A 23670-nucleotide genomic window follows, 5' to 3' on the forward strand; every position below is an offset into this window, starting at 1 on the left:
GGTATCGGCAGATGTTTCACCATGCGATACTTGTTTAAAAAAGTGCAACAAGTGTTGCTGACTTTGCAGAAGAAGACCGAAATGCCCAATTGATGTCGCCGATGTCATCAAACTCGTTTCTAATATGCCTCAAAAATGATTTCCTGTGATGATTCAATGAACTTTTTATTAGTTACCTCACTCTGTTTTCATCAGCCCTGTTGTCATGCTGCGAGACTAATATTCCCAGTTCCCACTGCTAGTTTGTTTAACATATCATTCTGTCTGCTACCATGATGATCAATCTTCCACTCACTGTTCGCAGTGGACAATACCAGCAACGGTAATAATCATGGTTCTAAACTCATGCACCATTTAATATAAGATATATCGTAGCCGTATCAGAAGAATTGACGTGAAGTTGCTGATTTAGTAGCCTATTTACAGTGCACTGCACATTGCACTAAATTGGTCGTTTTACACAAGGCCGATACCGATACTATTTATCGTGATTGCTTGCCGTCGACTTACAGTCCAGGTACGACACGCAACGATTGGATTTTAGTAAATAGCGCGGCCCGACATTACGGTACGATATTATATTCGTGAAAACTGAAAACGAGTGAGGGTACAATGCGCAAGTTGGAAATTTGGAAGTGGCCTGGGCGCTTTTAGCCCATGGCCAAGCCACTGCATATATATAGGTTATAATTATAATCGTATTTAGACAAGATATGTCGATAGTATATTATTACGCTATAATACATAATTAGGCTCAGGCTTTTATAGACGTGCTGGAAGCGTAAATATCCAGAGGATATTTTCCATTCGCAATTTTATGCCGCCTTGCTACTACACCGAGCAGGCAAATATGTTCGACGGTCAACCCAGATGTATATTGCATGTTACGGTAAAGTTAGGAATTAACGGATACAGTACTAGTACGAAGAAATTTTCATCGTACCGTGCCATACCACTACCCTGCTTTTAGTACAACTCTTCCTTTATAGGTGTGTTCTCAGACGCGGCCAGGAGGAGCCTAGATCAATTGACTCAGCAACCGGCACGAAACATGCGACGCCGTACGGTGGCAATGGCAAGCTTCAGGCTATTATTTGTAGTTACAAAATTTTACCATATTAGGACTGCGAGCGAATATGCGTGGGGATGACAGATTAGGTTCCAGAGTCCATTTCCTCTTAATGCGTACTTGCTAGACCTACTCGTCAGCTTCCACCCTTATTTCCTATTTTCAAATAGCTTTATTCGACCAGTAACAGAGCAATAAAGGAAAGTTATAAAGTTCAAAAAAAATATAGTACCCCACAGTCAATATAAAGAAATATGAAACAAGAATAAAGCAGCCGTTTTCAAGACTGACAAAGGGAATGAGCAAGCCTCGTGTTGCCTTGGAGCAGGGGCGCCCAACCAGTCGATCACATCTATCACGTGGGTGGCCAAAAGGTTGTCAGTCAGTAATATTTATGGCTTTCTTACTTCATCGAGGTAGGCCTATATCTGGTATCAGAGACTCGTGCAAAACACATTTAGGAGTGAAATACATTCTGCATTCTGCAGTGATATAAGATATGTCAAGACAACGAACAGCAAGCAATGCTAACACCTAACAGCATATTCCAAGAAAGGAGAATGTGGACATGGGACATGAGGGTTTCTATTAGAAATTATAAGACGGGAATTTCTATAATTACAAATTATCAGTAATCCCCCAAGTGGCCTGCGCAATCATCCGTAAGCAGCATGTGGCAATCATCCGTAAGCCGCATGGTCAAACGTCAAACAGGTGGGACAGTATGAGCAATGAGCACCCCGCCTTAGAGCTTGACAACTCATAATGCTACTATACCTGAATTTACGATAAGAGTCTATATGCTCGATTATAATACAACATCAGATATAACCTACATATACTATATACTCGTCAAACTCTGCATCTCTATCAAGATGATTGACATCGTATTCGTGCGTGCCTAGTCCGCGGAGTGCAACCTCCCATGACCAGATTCCACACGATGATATTACGAAGAGTGCCTATAAAGCTTTCGAATCTAGGTAGGCCTACAAGATATGCTGAACTAGAAAGTTTTGATAAACAAAATCCATAACTCCACTATATTGTATCTGCAGACACAAGTTATTTTATTTGCTCGGAAGCATACTAATAAGATCTTCAATGACCCGTCATATTAGTTACAAAAGTTGAGTATGGGCTGAGGCGTAATGCTCAGTCCAAAATACGAAGGAAGCTAGCAGTAGAACTTCTGACATCACGAATCGCTCCTTACTCATATTATGGGATACTTAAGAAAACTTGCAAAATTGGCAACTTCAAAGTATTGGTTTATATGTTGATGATATCATTCGTGTTACCTCTGGGTGAACCCAATATAGCTTCGTAATAGTCATTTATTTTTCCAAGATATTACCAAAGTTTCGGTCGCATGAACCCTCACGCTCTCCAGACACGGAATCAAATACGTAGCTATTTCTATGATGTCACATCGACAACAAAACATCTAACCACGAAATGCTAAAATGACTGAAATTCTGCTAAATCAATTTCCTCAAAGTGCAGGATCAGTGAAATTAGTTCCGCAACTGGGAAATCATAATAGACACAAATATGGGTGTTATCGGTGAAAATGGATATCTGGTGATCGCCTACAACGACACGAACGCATTATGCAGTATACAGCTAATGTTTTTGCAACGAACATTGAAATATTTTATGCTAGGTATTTGAGCCATACACTGGCCGGCACGACACGAGGAAAAGATTTAGACCTGCTGTGCAGGCATCGTCGTAAGTTTTACGTGAATATTCATCGTAAAGCCTTTGGCAGGGATATCCGTGTTCTAGATATCCCTGGCCAATGGCCATGGGCTGTAGGCTAACAGCTACGTTGAGCTAAGGGGTACATTATCTCGCCGGAATAGCGGTGCTGTGCTATATATAACATATGTACGGAGGAGTCTTGTCCACTAAGAATGAATGTTAACATAGAGGAGGTCCACTGCGGTCGCCCTACTCAGGAGTATTTCCAATACCAAAGCGATATATTGCTCAACGTAAGGGATTTGATCTAAATTATTAGTTTCATATCACACTTATCCGACATAAACGGATATTCATTTTCATTGGCATTAGAACTGCTTCAAAATCGTAATGCAACCATACCCAAAACAGACAGGAATTCAATTTTATTATCACCTGAAACACTGAGATGCTTCGGCAATAGATATGCGAATCGCAAGTTTAACGAGTACGATCATCACGACTTGTCCTATTCAAGCCATCCCGGAGTAGGCCTACCTAACGGCAAGCGGCGAGGCAATGGATACCAGTTTTACATGACTTGAAGGGGCATCGAACCCATGACCGATGGAGAGGCCGGAAGATCCAGAACTTATCTTTCGCGTTAGATCTCACGATATTAACTTGGGCTACATTCAGCCCCGACTACACTGGAACATCGTACGACCTTCTAAACTACACGAATCGCAGTCAGCATTCATATTTGCCTGTCTGTAATTGCATGCCATCTAACCACACAAGTACTACGGTTTATTAATACACAATGCACGTGAGGGATACTGTCTTTCGCAAAATTTTTTGAAAGAAATAAACAAAGAGAAAACCAAGATAGGAAATATTCAACGTCACGTATATTAGTAAAAAGATTATTAAGCCTAAAATTTGCCACTGACAATATTTCCGATATGAAATAATAGCAAGTCGTAGACGCGTAAGTGTAACGAACAGTTCCGCGTCGAGCAAAATCGATCGCGTGACATGGAATTGTGTGACTTATTCGGAGGAAATGTAATCTGTTTGACTTGGCAGCCGCGCTCTTGGGATATAAATCAGTAACTTCAATTTCGTAAAACACTGTACTCGAGGTTGAACCTTGAAATGTCCTGCTGTCGCAGCGCTCCGCCGACGGGCGCGACAATTTTCGCACTCTCGGGCGAATATCTTGAGTCCCCGTCGAAAGACTTTGATCGTAACGCTCATCTAAGCGGCCACAGAGTCTCAGCGCGCGCGGCATCCGTCTCACTGCGTCCTGACGCGCGGAACAAGCTCAGCTCACAGTACTTGAAATTTCCAAGGATTGGACGGGTCTTTGTAATCACCGCAGTCGTTGGCACCAGAGTACCCGTTGATACCGCCGGCGACGTGGTGCTGATACGCGTACGCGCTCTGCGACATGAACTGAGCGTGCGACGGCGTGGCCTGCGAGCCTCCGTGATGACCGCTGTTGGTGGCGTGGTGTAGGTTGGAATGATGTTGAGATGCCATGGCCGCTGCGCTTACTCCGTGGCTTGCCGCTGACGGAAACTGCATGGAGGGTAGGTACGAGGGGTCCATATGACCGAAATAAGACTGCGGAGGAGGGTAGGCTTGCGAATACCCGGCAGATGAGACTTGGGCGTTTGTAGGCAAGCCGTATGACGAATGAGTATTGCTACCGTAAGGCATCAGTGTTGAGTTGGACACTGGTGGTATTCCGCTCAAAGAGGACATTGATCCTCCATGTCCACCAGCGCTATCGCTGCTCGCACCTGGCGATATTGGAGCCGGACTCCATATGTTGACATTACCGGTACTACTGTGTGCGCTGTTTTGCGCGGAAGCTTGCGAAGGTAGGGACGACATTTGCCCTTGATTTGAGGCGAGGTGATTCAGCGTCTCAGACGGGGAGTTCACCGGCGAAGGCGAGCTCTTGATTTGTGGTTGAGTTTGGGGTTGGAATGAAGGGCTGACACTGGCGGGGTTATTTGAAGACTGTTCCGATTCGCTTCCGGTAGTTGGCGTTGTTGGTGGCGTCTTTTTCTTTGACGACGAGTTGGCGCAGGTTGTGTTTGACGTTCCGGAGCTGGGGGTCGACGAGGTGCTGCCGGTTTTGCTGCTCTGCTTTTGGTTCTGTTGCTGTTGCTGCTGCCTGCATTTCGCGCGTCGATTTTTGAACCATACCTGTCGTACAATATAAGAATAAATATAAGCAAATCGCAATTTGTAGTGACACATTATAGCGACCGAATAGTTTTGATATAACTAATCAGTGTAACTATACGCGCAACACCTATCCCTTGTAGTTAGAACGATCACCCGTTGACAAAAAATGGCGGACAAACAAGCTATTTATATTATACTGTTTATACTCAGTGTAATAGATCGCATGTTTGCAAAATATCGTGATGTAGCTACTGTCCCATACTATACACTACGGTGCAAAAAACTGTATTAGAATGTTCGCACTATGGTGCGTTGGACAGCAAAACAAATGGCGAACGGAAAAACGAACTTGCACATGAATGATATCGTGTTAATTGTGCGAGGTTTTGTGCTAAAATATAATAGGGTTACCATCTTTTGGAATCCGGAAGGATGACACTTTTACAAATCATAAAAGTCAGATTCCCGGACAAGAAAACTGCCGATTCTAAAATTTGTACTGGGAATCTTGTGGTGCTGACTCCAAAAAGGAGGATATTATTTAGCCGTCCTCGGAGGACATATGGTAACCCTAAAATATAGAGCATTGAAACAAGGTGTATCTTTACCTTTCGCTCCGCACATGAAGACATTAAACAGTGAATCACGAAATTCTGTCTTGCGATGACAGCTATCACAAAATCAAGTCACATCCAACCGTATCGTCCTACAACCATGTTATGTTATATAGACTTTAACAACCAAAAGTCAAGACATGTCACTAGTACAATACTGTTCCCTACCGATGAAGAATTCGCTTATTCGCGTATACGTACTTATTACATGCGGCAAGACTTTTATTCATGAGCCACCATTATCGAACCATCGGCACGACGCAGTTACAGCGTCTATTGTTACCAGCGACCAGATTTGAATCGGTAATTAGTGCCCGTTATCAGGGTGACTTCCAAAGCAAAGTACTACGCAATAAAGCAAACAAGTTCTTATACCTTGTAAAAACATGAGGTGTTTGTGTTTTCGCCTCGGTTGGAGACGCCCTAATTACTATTAATTGATCTGAACAGAATCAGACGCGGCTTAGTATACGGCTGGCTGTTTCATAAAGCATTCACGAATGTGCGCAATACATTTGTTGTTCGCTACTCTCGAAAACTGGCGATGCAGCAAATAGCCTTTTTTATTGCGAAAAGACATGCTCTTGCACAAAAGGAATATTTGCAAGTACGCCTTCATTTCACATATGATATATTGCCACACGTCTCATATCCGTAACGTAAACCGCCAGCAACCCTGACTTCTCCGGTAATGCTGGACGTATATAAAGTGGGAGACGCTACACGCTTGGCGTCGTTAGATATGGCCATCTATACTGAAAGACGCCACAGCACGGTTTGCGTGACGGAAAATCAAGTTTGCGCAATAAGTTACAGAACAAAAAACAAGTGGTCGAACACCTGGAACCGTGTGTGTGGAATGTGTGGATATCTAAAAAATTCGGGACAGTGGTAGTTTTGTTTTTACAGTAAATGGATTGCAAACAAGATGAGTGTCTACTTGCTTATTGATACGAAGTGCCGGTCAAGACGTTCTCGGCTTCTCTATAGGCAGCACAAAATCCAGTGCGGTGAAAGTATTCTACTTTCGAAACAGCTGATGGAATAAACAGTGAAATAAACCAGGTAGACGCTTCATTGTCAGCGCAATAGGACAAGTAGTTAACTAGTAGCTAACAGTTTGCAAATTATACGAAAGCCAACGAGGTTGCCACCGAGTTGAGAAGCCAAGGGGCAATTCGAAAATCACTGCGCAATGCCGCAATATACCCAACACGTATTTGCGCGGATAGGTATTCAAACGTTTTCCAAGAAAGTAATTTAGCGCGCAATTAACTTTCCCAGCTGATGGCACGCGCCGGCTGAAACAATGGATTTTAGAAAAGGCAATTACCGGTTGCGCGTATCTGTGTGAATTTCTGATTGCTAAGTACTCGTGTATTAAGTATGATAATTTTTCGTGTAGTAATTTCGATCTTGTAATACTGCAATACGCAGTTCCGATGTGTACACACAGCGAACTGCTGATCCACGCTCAAGCGAGCGTAACGCGCAGCTACTGCTAACTGATTACCACGGACCGCCATCCAGCCGTGAGGTAATATGCTGCGCCTCGCCTGTAACGCTGAAGGTCAAGATTTCCAAGTAGCGCACCAAACTAAGGGCCACCTAATTTACATAATTATATCTATTTCTATTGTTGTGTTGTTAGATGAAATCATTCGTCACCGTAACCGCTGCTTTTTCATTCTTTTCTCACCTGTACCCTTGATTCGGGAAGATTGATTTTGATTGCTACCTCTTCTCTCATGAAAATATCCGGATATCTGGTCTTCGCGAAAAGTGCTTCTAACACATCGAGTTGTCCCCGTGTGAACGTGGTGCGTTCCCGTCTCTGTTTTCGGGAGGTACCTAAATTCAGTACACAGGTTACCGGAGAAAAGGGGCCGGTGAAAATAAATATGTACAGTTGTACACAAGTTTAATAGCAATCCTACCAACACAGAGGAAATAATTTGAAGAGATCATCATTGTTGTATTGCAACAGAAATGACATCATAAACTGTTTTAAGACATTATTGACTCCGGCAGGAGCGTCTCTATCATCAGACTACTACGAATACACCACTTCCTTTAAAGCACAAGTCCTGATTTACTTCAGAGCGCATTGACAAAGGGCCAACATGACAAAATAAGATGCAGATATTGGTCCTTACTGTATACTGGCGGTGCTCCAAACGGCATATTTTTATGTCCTTGATGAACTTGAAGCCCTGCGAAAAATTAGAGTTCAGAAACAGCGGAAAACAAAACCTGCTATAAGTCGGTTGCACTCAAGCCATGTGTACAATGTACGCACGTTCCCACATTACCCAACACTCACTTTGAAAATAGCAGTCAGGATAGGTAACTCCGGGATGGATCAGGTTCATATCATGCCCGATTCCGAGACTGTTCATAGCATAATGCGAAGATTTGAGGTGGTACGACATAATTTACCAATTCCCAATCTGCAACAACAAAGGTTCAACATCAGCTAACAAGCCGGCAGTGCATAACGATAACAAATCTCGGAGCACCTTGCAACGAGAGTACCAAGTAGGTAATAATCAATCCATTAAAAATGGCATATGGCAGATTGGCTTACCGTCTTGCAAACGGAATGAATTAACATCGGTCTTGCATGCGTCTGCCTCTTATGTAAACAAATCATTGAAAATTGAAATACAAATTTCGTGGGGTTAATTATCACATCGAAAGACTGTCCGCCGTGTATTTTGTAAGTGTCATCCCACCAGTTGTTCTGACAAATTAAAAGAATTACCTCAGATAACTCCTTACGCTGCTGTGGCCGGATTGATTTTACTCCCTCCAAATACAAGCGGCAAAAGAGAATAAATATATTACTATATTCTAGATAACTTTTGCCTGGAAAAACAAATGTATACTGAGTTCTGGTTTCATGGCATTGTGCCGCAAATCCGATAGAACCGGATAACGCCACCTGATGGAATCCAGTTATCACCGATATATCCGATTAGATTATCCTAGGATATAAGGAGCTCAGAAACCCTAAACCCCGCAAAAACCTTCGCTCAAGTACTGTAACATAATCTATGAATGGTAGGATAAAAACTGGGATACGAAGCTGAACACTTGACCGGGTTAAGCCAATGAAGGCACAGTAGATAAACTTGGCGACGCCGTACTCATTCATAGCGGGTATATGCTGCCTCAAAGCTCGCAACTAAACCTACACTGTCGCTAAGCCGAGACGGTTTACCGAATTTAATCCTCTGCTTTCAGCAAGATTCCAATTTCATCTGACGCTACGTCTTTAATTTGCACTTGGTTTTATATGATTGAATTCTTCACGTCAGGGACGAAGTGCGAATCGCAAAAGGGAGAAGAGAGAGCTTGGAGACGGAGAAAAAAGATAAGTCTGTTCGCACAGATCTGTCGGTGAGCTCGGACTTGAAAACTGCGGAGACTAATTAACCCCGCCGGTGGTTCGCATTTGATTGTGCTCCTATCATTCCAGTAACGCGCGCCGGTAGCAGGTGCATATGAGAGAACAAAGCCCATAACCCATATTCATTTGTAATGGGGATTTTTATTATTCCAAGTAGAACTAAAGTCGACCATTATTATTCTACTCCTATTGTAGGATTAATCAAAACGCGTACGTCCGCACGTGCTTGTTTTCAATATTATGCGACATACTGCAGTTAAAGCCATAGAATAGGGCCGCGTACATGGACTAAAATTGGGGAGGGCTGATCGTTGGCGCCAGCGCGTATATCATAAGCCTCATTTGCATCTTTCTCGAAGCAAAATGTCAGATTAACGAAACAACTGAGGACAAACACTTGTTGAATAGTTCACACGATCTCAAAGGCTCTGGATAAAAAAAGCTACGATATCAATGAAAATTATCATCCCTTGCAGCCGCCAAGCTGTCACAAAAAATCTACAATACGCGATGATGCGGAATTACGATTCAAATTCGTATCTTTACGTACGAACATCCACGAGTATGTAAATATACAGGCGAGGAGGATGGTTGTAGCACGATGATTGCAATGCCGTGATAAGGCGGTTTACAATCACCGGCATACCTGTATGATCCGAAGTAATTAACGTGCCGCAGTAAGCTTAGACATCTCTGGACAAATATTGTATTGTCGCATTAGCAAGAACAGGGTGGTCTGCACCGCAGTGATAACTTGCTTGTATGCGCTGTTAATATATTTGTCATCGCGACGTGAAACTTCCCCACAATGGCGGCGGTCTGATTACTTCATCCTGCTTCAAAACCTGCCGTCAGAAGGAAAATAAACTCTTTGCCAGTGTCCAGTCATTTAATTTGTTTTATAAACGTGATTTACCAAGACGCCTCGACTCCTACTAAACAACCATAACACGACACAGAGAACTTGACAAATGCAGTTATTGTTATAGTCCATCCGATACAACTTACAACACAATGATGGGACAATTCTTACAATAAGGTAGGCTTTGGCCATCAGGCGAAAGCATTGGATGAAGGTTACAGCGGAAGCATAATAGTGCGAAAATTACAGACTAGACTGCAATGCCTATCGTTATCAGCCTATCACGTCGGGGGCTAAACAGAAGGCGTCCTTTCCGCTGAGGCACACTATGATTGCAAGATAAGGGTGCGATGTTTCGCAGGTCGCGTGCCCGAATCGGAAACACATGCTGCAGCAGTAACTAAGCGTACGAACTAATTACAATACACTTTTGATAGTCGTGCAATATTTTTGTGGATCCTTTATCGAAAGTGCTACTACAATAATGATTTTGTCTGAATTCTCTCCTACGGGGGTAGGTAAGCATCTGAGGAATTGTGACCGTCGTTCGCCTCAAGCCCATACATTTACATGCCAGTTCACTGTGGAATGAAGATATAAAGCAAACCATAGATGTGGATCGTTGAGGATCGACGTCGTACCGGCGTGGCATTTGCATAGTGACGTCAATTTGCGTAATATGTCGTCGTGCAGAGAGCTGAATCAGGGACAGTCAATTAGCTAGAATTAGCTGGGAATCTTGTCCATAGCCAGGGAATTGGTGCGGTACGGAATGCTCCTTATTCAGATAATCGGAAGCGTGATGTGGAATCTTATAAATTAGGCTACAATCCACCTCGTTCTTCTGGTATATAGCTACGATATAGCCTCTTTCGCAGTAATAACATGACATTTCCACACGAGATCCATGTTATATGCTGAATACACATCGATACACAAGGCCATGATACAGCCAGAATGAAAAAAAAATGTGGGAGCTAGATATTTTTTAACGATGACGTGATGCCATGAATAACCATTCCATCCAAATCAACAAGTCGAAAATCTGCAGGGCTACGGCCGCATTCCCGTCCCTAACTGCGCCACTGCATATAACGATATATTCATGTTTTGCTAATTTACGTCGATAGTATATTACTACGTAATTAGTCTCTAAGGCTTTTACCTGATGAAGTTGATATCCATCCGAAATTTTATGTCACCCTGCTACTACATCCTGGACAATGTGCTCGGTTAACCCAAAGTGCATTCCATGTTACGATGAACGGACGAGATTAGGGTGCGAATGTTTTACCCTATCGGTACGGTACGATATGTTGCGAAAACAATATGTCGCATAAATTACGATAAATTTGAATCGTACCGGACCGGAACAGTTCCCAGTGTCCGCGTACAATACTCATCGAAGTTGACAGACATTTTTCAGATCAGATGCTATAGTGTACAACGTATACAAATCGAAGGTATTCTGTCGCAACAGTTGTAATAAATCAGTGTTCTCGGACGGTTAACTCTAGATTTCAGGCCTCGCTTATGAGTTAGGGATCAGATGCACGCAAATTCTAATATCTTCATGTTTCGCATGCGAACCCGGTCGCTAAGCTTTATATCAAAACGATGATCTCAGAGATCTTTTTGTCGCTTGTTTACTGCGAAACGAATCTAACATTATCGACACATCTGAACCTCTTAAATACGGGATTATCCTGTAAACTATCTTGATGAACAAGCCACTAAACATTTGATAGACAACGAAAACCGCTACCAGTACTGCGCGAACGGCTAAGTTCGGACTTGGTTAGAAATCGCATAGTTTACTTACAACAGTTTTGGACTCAGCTGCAGGCAACCTGCTGTTAGTCTTGGCCTATATCAATATACGTGAACACATCTTTGTAGGATACCGCAGGCTATGAAACAAGGAGCGGTTGCTTGCCAACTTGTAAGTTTACGGCTAAAAGGCGTTGGTACGGCTACACGAACAAGGTGCTACAGAAGAAGCGTTGTACGTTCAACTTAACATCTAGCCACAAAATTAGAAAACTGACGGCGTGGATGAAACGCGAAAAAATTCGGTTTAAATTGGGTGTAACTTTGACACACGGAGGCATGAATTCCCTCCTGTCCGGCCAGCGACCTGGATCTTCCTCTGAAGATGACACGCGAGTCAAGTTTCATTTATAAATTGATTCTGGCATGGCTGTGCGCAGTGTGCTGCCATTTCCCAAGTCTTTGTTACACTATGTTACAGTAACCGGTATCGGAGAATGTGCCGGAGCAGAACTGATGACCTGCTTTTCTGTAGCATACTAGTTTTGGCTGGAGTGTGCTCGTTATAAGTGGGCTACAGGAAGCAATTCTACATCCACTTCACACCGTTTCAACGGAAATGTACATTTTTACTATTTATCGTGGGGTGAATCACTCGTATATTGTCACGACATGGAGGGCAGAAACTACGATATAATACTGCATAGCTCCAATCGCGACATTATAGATAAACCAATACAGTATAGTATCGAACCCCGTAAAATGATTGACTTGTTTGGTTGGACAATTCCGAGGTCGTGAATTGCCATTGCTCTATTGTCTTTGTCGATCATCGGTAATTTAGCCTGCATCAATTATTCACGAGTTTTACACGGAACGCGAAACTACGATTTCAAATTAAATAGACAGAAATCGACAGAACAATTTCCAAGCATATATATCACATTACAATGTCAACGATATGGTAGGTATGGATTTTCAAAGCACTGCGTAGGATGTAAGAAGCGAGCTTCCACAGTTACCATTCCAAGAATCGCAACGTAAAATTAGGCCTCAATATGTTATAAAGAGGAGGTTCTCAACTTCTGATAATGATAGCAACGAATGCAACGCAGTTATGTGTTGTTTAAAGGCTCGCTATGTTCTTGGTAACGCAACTCAAATCAAATGCCTGTGTTGGAACACTGATGGTCGCTGTTTACATAGGTAATCAATTTCTATTCATGGAGAACATTCACGGTCTCTTCTTCGTCGTAATCGCCAGAATGAAATTCGCTGCCAATTAGTTCTACTAGGACCGCGGTCTGGTTTTGAAGACGACAGTGTTTAATCTGATGTTTGCAAATGGTACCTGGGAAGGGAATTTCCTCGGTTTTAGTTAGCTTCAACGCTAGGATTAACGTAGCTGCATGAGGCTGGCGATATGGATTACAGGCGGATTGCGCTGAAAGTAGGCCCTTTTAATTTTTACGTTTAAACAATGCCAAGCTGAAATAAGGTAGATGGAGAGGATGGAGATATGAGCGGCAAGTAACTTTAATTAACATAATATTGAAGTATATTGGCAGTGTCACGAAGATACATTCCTTGAATTAAGACTGCGCGATACAAAATGGCGGCGAGATTTGACCAGCACCGCATTTTATTTGGATATGTATCGTTCCGTGAAATGCCACATTTTCAAGTTACTGACATTACAGTATATGGTAAATGTGAGCCAAAGAATGAGTCGAACTTCTTCGGTCCGATCAGGAAACATCGCGGCGTTCAATCAACCCATCGCCCTCGGCGTGCTAGAGGCACTGAGATGGAGGATGGCAGACTGTAAAATTTACTATATACCTGTCAAATTGCACACTAGATTTTTTAAACTTCAATCGTGTTCCCATAACCGCGTAGTCAGTTGCATGTAATCGATATCAAATGGTCAATCAATTAACAGCTGTTTTCCGTCACTTTAACAATATCGTGGTTTACAGTACTTTCACATCGAATCAAAAGTAGATTAATGGTGATGCAGCCTGGATACGGAATCGTACGAGAGATTCTCTTATATCGTTCTGCTGCACAATATATGATTATTATCAGAGCGGATCAATACAAGTTTAAATAATTACACACTAAGCAATGGTAGCTTATATGGTGTACGATGATGGATAAGCATAGGCGGTCAAGCACTGCTTATTGAGTGCTGAGCAGGTTCACCGCACCTCTTCTTCTTCATGTGATATAAGTACTGACATATTTGACAACGAAATCTGTAAACGTTCTTTAAATTGACCAGGAAAGTTTTAAAAGAAATTAATGCCATACGCTTCATATAACTGGACCCAAAATAATAATATATTGCGACTGGTAATAATTTGTTGACAACATATCTGGCGCACCATCGACGATAATTTCTTTTCCATATCGTTATTAATAGTTCTGCATGATAAACATGGGAGTGGTGGCATCTTGTAACAGTTGTCGGTCTGATAAAGTCATATAGAAATGGAACTGCGCTGTCAATTTGGTATGATGACAAGTGTTTCGTTTCAAGTGATCGCACGAGTGGATAGTGTTCGACACGGACAGGGTAAGTTTGGCGTAAAATGTAGGGTGAGAAGAAATTGTTGTTAAATCCAAATCTCGTATACCACCCTAGGATTAAATTCGTTTCGTGTCTCCCATAGGCTGGGTAAAGTTACGATGACAGACAGGGAATGTTTGACTTGATCGCTAGGAATTAGACACGTGCTACAGAGCTTCTGAGTTTTGGATTATAGTTGACAATGACAAAAACTTCAGATTCTATTTTATCGCCCGTACTTGGCAACTTATAAATACGCCAAAAAAGGGATACAATGTCTCGAAAGCAATGTATAAATATCAACTCTTTTCCAATTGATTATACGTCGATAGATCGATAATTATTTTATATTATTTATATTATAATATTTCATATACGACCGTTAAGATTGAATATGAAAGTATTTGAGAACGGGCGACAAACTAAACGCCTTAAACATTGCACTAATATAAGGAAAAAATCTAAATGTGTACATTTCCTAGGTTTTCCTCTATGGGTTAAATGAATTACATACCGATGGTTTAGCACAAACGAATCACTTCACAACTGCAATGATCTGATGGAATATCGAACTCTCGAAAGCCATTATGATTCCAATAACATTCAATTAAAATCACATGCTGCGTGTAACATGTCATGCACTTGGTACCTCGACGGAATCACAAATTATGTAGCATAATTTTTGTGACGTAATACAAGCAACCTATTTTATCCTTTAGCGAAGAGCTGAATGCATCGAAATTCGTAACGTGCTATGAATGAATCGAACGGGCAATTATTGTGTTGGTAATTATCTTGCATCAAAGCGTTCAGCATCTCCAAGGGTTACAATGAATATTTCACAGTAGGCGAAGCCGCTGAACATTCTTTATTGAATACAGTCACAGAGCAGTTGCATCCTAGCTTGTATGATTCGGTAAATGCAATTAGTACAAGATTTTATGGCACAGATTGCTGTTTCTAAGGTAATTAATTTGCAGAGGTTATAATTCAACCTTGTACTAGCTCATAATATCACTTGAGATTCCGACAATGGTAACATTACATTTCAAACCGCAAGGAGACACTAACCCGGCGGTTACTTATACGCAGCTATCATTTATAAGTTTCTCTACTCCAGAAGAGAAAGATGATTTTCGCAGTAATATCTGAGATTCGCCAAACAGAATCGCATTGTCCATTTTTTTACTTCACGACCTCAAAAGCTGTAATAAAGGTTAGAATCCGAAATTTAACCGTGAACATCAATAATGAATATTATGTTGATTTTGTGTAAATCATTACGAAAACCCGATTCGAAAAAGTTACAAGGTGTCGAATGATGAGTAAGAAGCTTCTATGCAATGACAAGCTGCATATTCTCTAACAATATTACGCATCAAGCAACCAATATTCTGTCATCATTTTGTTCCTGTATATTCCGAAATACCATAACCCGCACCAAAAAGCCGAAAGGAGTAAGCTGATACATTGCACCAAACTAGCAGGATCAGAAGAGTTTATGATAAGGATTGTTTTTGAACGACTCGATAAGTGGGAATTTACACTACACACAGATAATCGAGGGAGATATAGAGCGAACACGATTGCCTAATTTTGTTTATACTGTTTTCTTTTCATCTTAACAATCGAGTGTCGCCCACCGTGATAGAATCGAAGTCGCCTAAAATGGTACACTACCTCGTAATAAACGAATTCAACACGCATCCACTGTTGTATTGTAGAAACGACAACTGTATAAATAATAGAACGGGATTTCATAACTTCAACTATACAGCATAAATGCTGTCTTGATGATGAACGTGATATACGCTTTGAATAAAACTTCCGCCGGGCAATACAAAGGTAAAAGCTTCTTCTAGATTCATTATAGTGTAATGTGGATACACCTGTATTGCCGTGAAGGGAGATTATTATACGATGGTCAAGCGAGCACGGCACATTGTCCCGAAGACGGAAGCCATTTTGTTTATCCAACGTATGCAATGGAAGGCTCATGGTTGAATTTTAACGTAGTTCTATAGACCGGTTTCTTTCACAGATAGGCACATCCAGTGTTCTAATTGAATACGACCTAATACAGTGTAAGGTACGCTATAACCATATACAAAATAATATAATAGTCACAAAAATATCCAAGTGTTCGAAAGTTGCGACTTCCGAAATCTAACTACATGTGGTTTTTCCTGAAATGTTAGTACTTCTGATTCACGTGATGATTAATAAATACACCGTACAATAAATTACTTGATATATCAAATATTGTTGCACCACCATTTTGTATTATCACCCCTACGCCACTCCAGACATGGTATGCCCGCAATCGATACGGTTATTACGAATAGCTAGTATCATACACGGGGTAAAAACTTATATACTCACCGGAGCTATGGGTGGAGCAAAAACAACGCAATTTTCTATTTGCAACTAAATAACACATCATCCATTCTGTCTACTCGGAACAACTTCTAACTATAATACATTGCAGATGTATTAGGCGTACCAGTCAAACGTGAATGCTAGAATCAATTTACAGTTAGAGAGAAAGGTCTCATTTATCGTAACGAGCACTTTGCCCTATGGCTACTAAATTTATAAATTTGACGACACTTAGTACAGAGTATTTGTTAACTGTTTATCGAAATTTATACAAGCCTTTCTCGCAGATGTCAGCGTGAATAAGCCTAAATAAACGTACGCTTGCAAAACAAAACCGCAGTATCAGAGTTCAAGTTGAAATATGTCTGACGTCATGATCTGAGTTGGTACACCCGACGGGGCCCTTTGCAAAGGAATCGATTCACTGATTTTAATTAAGTAAGGCTTACACTACGCAAAGCTGCCTAGTCAAGAGCCCCTCTCGGAATGAGCAGCGGGTCGGCCAACGCTGTATAGTGGGAGACGTTCTCGTTTTGAGAATTCTCTAGATACGTTTAGTCAATCACTTAGGTTCTCGCCATCTTCCATTTACTAATTTTTTCAACTCAACACTAACCTAGCATCCACGTCTAGACTAACAGAGCATGTCAATTCTAAGACACCTCCTTTTGCGTTGCGAGAATATTTGTGAATCAACCAAGCGTAAACTAAAGGGGGTAGGAATCAAAGGTAACCTCTAAACCGCAAAAGTGAATTCTTTAACAATCATCCATTTTAGATGCGTACCCTGTTTTGATTGAAAGATTCCCCGCGAAATTAGCTCGCAACGTACTAGAGGACACTGTATTTCATCAATATGATTAACACTAAACGGGTATAAGTTTAAGTGACATCGAACGCGTGCTACGTAAAGTATGATATATGAGACGGGGTACGGGCGTATTTCTCTCTCGCGTACCGCTACGCAGCCGTATCTCAATGGCGGGATCTGTTAGTATCCTGTCACTTCCAGCCTGGGACCTGATTAATTATGATGGATTGCCTCGTATCTCCGCGACAGCCTGGGAGAACTGCGCCCGATACGCTCATGACAATCTCGCTCCGCGAAAATGGACCGAAGAGAATAAGGATACAAAAGCGGTCGAGAATATATGAGAGTTTCAAGTGGGCGACCCGTGTTATTTCGAGGGAAGTCAGTTTCAAGGGTTACGCTGAATGAATTTTATGAGCAAAGCTGTTCTCTAGCGTGGCGATAACGTTTCTTGGACGCGCGTTGATTTTTTTCACAGTACAATACATTTATTAAAATGCTCATGATTCCGCGAAAAGCACTCGTCGAAATCAGGGTCATGGTAAATACGGGCAAATATTTAACAGTCACTGAGGTGTGCAAGGTAATTTATGCGATTGCCATTCCCGATGGCTGCGCAATAATATCAACAAGAAAGCGTGATTTGCAACAGGCCGGATATATCATCGGGTGCAATGTTTTTATCGTCATCAAATGTTGAAAGAACGCGCGTCTCTGTTGACGAAAACATAATTTCGGACGAGGCCTTCAAACCCGGAACGTACGAACATTATTTTCGCCCGGGAAACAGACTAATTTTCCACTAAATTGAGCTCATTCTTAATGGCAGAAATGCTTTGGTGCGCCGAAAGTATTGAATATCAACTGCCTTTACTTTCTCGCACTTAACAGCAATCGCGCATAAATGGAGACCATCATCCGTCATGCAGGAATTTCAAATTTTTTCACCAGCTGATTTTCTCCAACTTGAAATAAGTACCAACCGACGATGCATTATATCTATCATATCATGGCCGAAATGGAATTTCTACACTAGCTAACACAAAACAAGAGTGAATTACGTAGTTCGCAACATTAAATATTACTTCAAATACCATGGGCGTTTATCTCCACCCACTTGGGGTACTAACGAGAGTACAAAGGACACCGACACCATTGTCAGGGTAAAGTTAAAAATCTACGTGCTCGATATATTAGCTATAATACAAGGGTCTACCTATAGGATGTTACGAAACTCACCTAAATTACTGAAATCATTGTTAAAAGGTTTTCAGAAGAAATATCATCAAAGGATTTTCCAGACACTTCATGGCATAACTTTATGTGACACCTAATCTGAAAAAAATTAAATACAACCACCACTTGCACAGTATAATATTGTCTTGTCACATTTTCACAATTACAGATCACCCTAATTTTTCTTGAGGAAGAAGTTTAACGATACGTACAAATCACATATTCAATATGGTGTCGTGATATTCATGGCGCTATAATGCCCGGAATTACGCATTTGGTCGTAAAAGCTAATATAAAAAATTCGTTTCCTGCCGTTACCCCATAGCGATTACGCCCACGAATGTATACCTGAATTGATCTTATAATAATGATTGGTTTGCGATAGATTTGTGAGAGGTGCATGCGACCAGTGGACTTGGGCTAGGGTTGCATTTAAAACAGAAATCAATTTAAAACAAACATTTTTAAAACAAGGCCCTTGTTTAAAACCTGTTTTTTTTATTTTTTTTCGAGCCATGACGTCACGAATATTCAATTGTGACGTCATAGTGAATATTGACAATTGAAAATGTAGGGTAAATATAGCTCTTTTGACGAAATACCTGTACTAATGCTTATGAACCGACTATTTTGAGGGTTCCAACCTCCCCACGTAGATATACGTCAGCTATATCGGGTGTTAATTGTCCGTAGGCTCATACAACGTGTTTATTGGAAAGTATTTACACTATTATGGCATAATTTACCAACTTAAAAAAACGGATTTTTATTTTATAAAGGTCTTTGTTTAAAACACTGTTTAAATCATGTTTTCAACAAAGCGTTTTAAGACACCGTTTGTTTTAAATAAAACTCTAACTGGGACACTTCAATTATACGCGTACATTTCTATTTGTACATGATGTGTCGGCGGTAATGCGATCCCACCCCAAATTAGGTATATTAGGCTATGCCATGAATAATTACTTTGGTTACATACCTGTTCTCTATAGATACGGGATAAATTAACTCGTAACACATTTCGTATGCCTCTTTTCAACAATTATCCAGCGGAGTATAGCATGGTCGGCGTATATTTTGTATGCATTGCACCGCTGAGTCCAACATAATTTATGTAATGCCCCAACAGTGTTACACAGACCGCGACAACGATTAAACGGACCAAGCATACATGGAATCACTAACCGCCATCTTGAACATTTTGCAGCGGGATATGTATCGCTGCCGACGACTAACTAACTGAGTAAATGATCGGTCTGTCTATTCCCTTTTGATGGTACATCCCTTTGGCGTATAGAATACGAAGAACGTAAATTGAATGCAAGATTATCGGAGTCGCAGTGACCGACGTTGGTATGTCACGAAGGTGATTTAAAATTCCAAGCATTGCTCACCGAATACAGATGAGTCTGTCTGTCCGTAACCAACGTCAACACCAGAATAATCACCATCCATATGTCGCGGAAACAGACTATATAGTAACGTTTGTTTTATCTTTAAAACTCCATTATTCGGCTCGGTTACCATCATTATTTAATTTATACATTACCCAAACTGAGTATCCATCTCTCACACAGACTGAAGTCATTGAAATTCGCAACTGGCTGACGAAAGATTCAGATAGCGGATAACATCATAAATTATGTGGCCATTGCTTCCATACTCATCATGCAATTTAGGTGCCAAGAATAGAAGGTTGTGTTCCAAACGAAAAAAGGTTGGGTCGTAATTATAATTTTAACGCGAGCTAATTTTAGAGTTTGTTTTTTTGATTGTTGAAATGCAAGGAAACGATAGCGCATTGATTTTCATGTCGATAAAATTGCGATCCACAGTTAATTTACTGCTTTCTTCATACCGTGATAATTGCAAGGCATCGCGCCATTTTAGACATGTATTTGTTTTTCATTTCTATTACAGATGATTTGCTGATTAGGAGTGAGCTAACACAGGACTGCCGCTTAGTTCATGATTGTATAAAAAAGAATCAGGCTCAACGAAGACATGTATTAATTATTCCTAGATTTAGTGGATGACACTTAACTTACGTCATCTAAATGTACCATGCTGAGAGCAGTGATATTCGAACAGCAACGACAAAACATATTGTGTTCCTTGCCACAAATCATGTTGAACATGAAGGGCTGAACAATTTTAAGGAGAGTGATTATATATGCACGTTAATATATATATTATTTATGCTGGGATCTTTACCGTTTTTTCTATTAGGCCAACCATTTGGTGTATAATGATTTACTTGCTTATTATATGCATATTATATTGAAGGTGAAGGCTGTAATCAAAAATTCCAAAAAAGATTTATGTACGGTAAATATGAGTTGCATATTGTTGCGGTACCTCCACCTGAAAATACAACTGTCCCTCGTCATATATCTGGTAGAATCTAATTTAATTTCCGGCGGTGTGAATATATTAAAACGCTTTGCCAGGTAAAATAATGTAGAGAAATGCAAGCAAATAAAAGCAAAGCGTTATTGAGTCACTAAAAATCTTGTAATAGGTACCAATTATTATTGTGTCCTATAATATCCGGGATACTAAAGGAAATTTTCACATATCAAATTGAAAGGTATTTATTTTTATCTGGATTTCAAATTGGCACTATGCTATACCTATATCAATGCTACTATTTCGAATTAGCGATGCTGCAATGCATGAAAAATGTTGACCATAGATCTTAAATGTAATAAACTATAATAAATCTTGTCAAAATTAGGCTTTGAAAATATATCAAACAGATATTCTGCACTCAAAAGTAGCTGCAGCTGGCTTTGCAGTGTTTTATTTGGAATGTTTTAAATAAATCGTTGAATGCAGCGAATTTCAGCGGTCGTTTAAAAATGAGAAATTTTGCATGCTTCTTCTCATCCTGTTGATTAGCGCATAAGTGCGTTCGACATTTATTTCTAGTTGCCATGAAACATCGACTTTTCAACGGGTTTGACTAAGCGCTCGAAGATTTCAAGTGAGTCGAGCTCTCTCGCGACGTAATTCCCAATATCAAAGAGCGGTGTTTATGGGTGGTCTCGTTCTATCTCTTTCTCCATCAATTAGAATCGAATATGTTCTCAGGTATGCTAACAAGACGATATAAACAACGAATTTTTGTATGAGTAAACAATATCGCGATGGGGTGTCGCGGGCAATTATGTCCTTCAACGGTATGTCGCACTTCTCGGAAATCTTCGTGGCAAGCCCCGTCACGACAGTTGTTCCTTGAATACGCGATCTGGATGACGTGAATCTGTTTACTGACGACTTCAATATTGTATTCGTTCAATCAAATTTCTGCGAAGCAACTTCGATGAATGCGTGTATGGAATCATGAAGACTAAGAATGCAATAATCGGACAAGTGAACGCCCTATATCAGAATTTGAACGACAGCCTTGGACTTCTAACATGATTCATGACCCTATACTGAACGCTGTGTGGTGTAATGTTACTTGTGGATAAGATGCATCACAACCTGAATGCCTGAGCCACAAAAATCTTTCCGACAGTATGAAAACTAAGAATAATGATCCGCCATTTTGTATCTAAGACGATTGAGAGAACAAATGTTTCCCGAACACGTATACCATAAATCTGGCGTGATGAACGAGAAATGGCCGACGTGTCTAAAATCGGCCATCAGCAGTGCATGCCACAAAAGTTTATGTAAGAAAATATCATTTATTGTAAAATTCGGAAAATAATATGATGGATCGACCGACTCCAAATTTATTTATAATATCAAATCGGTGTTGAAGCTTCGTTGTTTCGAGGTAATTTTGCTATTTCAAAATCACGAATATGGATTCCCATTCGTCAGGTTATGAAGTCTACAGCCTCCTAGACTTTAGTGGTATCTACTAGTTGTTTCCTGGTTAGCACCAAGAATCCGGGTAGACCGCAGATACCCTAAAGCCTTATCGCTGAGTCTTTGAACTTTGCCCCGATGCAAAATCGAGCGAAAGCGCACCCAGCTGTGCTTTTAACACCGCATAATACTTTGCAATTCTCTATCTAAAACCTACTCATTGTCTAACCTTAGAATTAAAACCTGGGAAAACAGCGCGTAATGACCAGTTTACGTTATTCTGCATTGGTTGCACGAATCCAAAGCAGGTAATTACACGATGTCGCTTGATAACATGATTCGATCTCGGAAAAAGTGAAAGCGACACTTCTACCCGCGGCGAAAAAGCGAGTTTGTACGAGCTAGTACCATAAACAAACGCATGTCACGCCGAAAACTTGAGAAACAGATAAATTAAACAACTCTCCGGTCTTATTCACGCGGTCTGATTTTTCGCAGATATCGTCATCGCTCCATAATATAACTAATTTTGCTGACATACTATGACGAAATCATTCGTAGATGAAAATTGAAAGTATGATATCATGAGTTAGAATTTTTTTATCAGAATTTTGTAACACGGAAATGTCGAGAACACACTCGCGGATGACGAAAGTCATGCTGGTATACAGTACTGTTTACAACTTAGAAGTCTTAAATTCTTTGTTACACGGTGTGATTGCTATCTAACATATTCGACCGTGAATGAAAATAGCTCAAGTCGCTATCACTTGAGAGAATGTTACATTTCACTCACCTGTGTTGGTATTTGTTGTGTTGATTTCGGCTGCTTACTACGTAATCTGACAAGGTTGATCAGATTTAATGCGGTAAAGTACTCAGAACATGTAAGCTTATTCCTTCACTTTAAGTTGGCTCTAAAAAGGTATCAAATCCTAAACCTATTTCATCCTTTCCCCACTATACGCTTACCAACTCAGAAGACGATCGCTTGAAAAATTCGGATAATCTAGTCTGAGACCACTTCTTGTTATGATGGCGATTTTGGTGCACCAACGTCTTTTTTCTTCCGTCGCCGACGCAGTTGCTTATTTACTCTACAGCGCTCTCGCCAATACTTTCTCTCTTTTTGTTACCAGGCCATTCGCTCAATCTGATTTTTTGCCTGCACCTATTCTTTATGTTCCGCTACCGAACACTGTACACTGCAGTCTATGCGAAGGGGTCGTAAAACG

At 40.8% G+C, this 23670-nt stretch overlaps 3 protein-coding genes across 5 annotated transcripts in view; 1 reads left to right on the top strand and 2 right to left on the bottom strand.

Moving 5' to 3' along the window:
- LOC145450199 (sodium/calcium exchanger 3-like) overlaps window positions 1-23670 on the bottom strand; it is a 162573-nt gene that overhangs the window by 106793 nt on the left and 32110 nt on the right. The window lies entirely within an intron of this gene.
- Window positions 1-23670, top strand: part of LOC145450212 (cysteine desulfurase-like) — a 191960-nt gene that overhangs the window by 72756 nt on the left and 95534 nt on the right. The gene's annotated exons all lie outside the window — the stretch shown is intronic.
- LOC145450214 (homeobox protein OTX2-B-like) lies at window positions 3512-23418 on the bottom strand. 2 transcript variants are annotated; one of them, XM_080328721.1, is made up of 5 exons: window positions 23232-23418; window positions 7895-8021; window positions 7728-7784; window positions 7271-7422; window positions 3512-4975 (listed from the first exon to the last, which is right to left on the bottom strand). In XM_080328721.1, the coding sequence occupies exons 2-5, from the start codon at window positions 8001-8003 to the stop codon at window positions 4088-4090; spliced, it is 1206 nt and encodes a 401-aa protein (XP_080184847.1). In that variant the 5' UTR covers window positions 8004-8021; window positions 23232-23418; the 3' UTR covers window positions 3512-4087. The 2 variants fall into 2 exon arrangements, with proteins under 2 accessions (XP_080184847.1, XP_080184846.1); XM_080328720.1 differs by lacking the exon at window positions 23232-23418 and adding an exon at window positions 8336-8439.

The sequence above is a fragment of the Botryllus schlosseri genome, chromosome 11 (assembly GCF_051294905.1).
Source record: "Botryllus schlosseri isolate E-star chromosome 11, Bs_hap1, whole genome shotgun sequence".
Classification (NCBI taxonomy): Eukaryota; Metazoa; Chordata; class Ascidiacea; order Stolidobranchia; family Styelidae; genus Botryllus; species Botryllus schlosseri.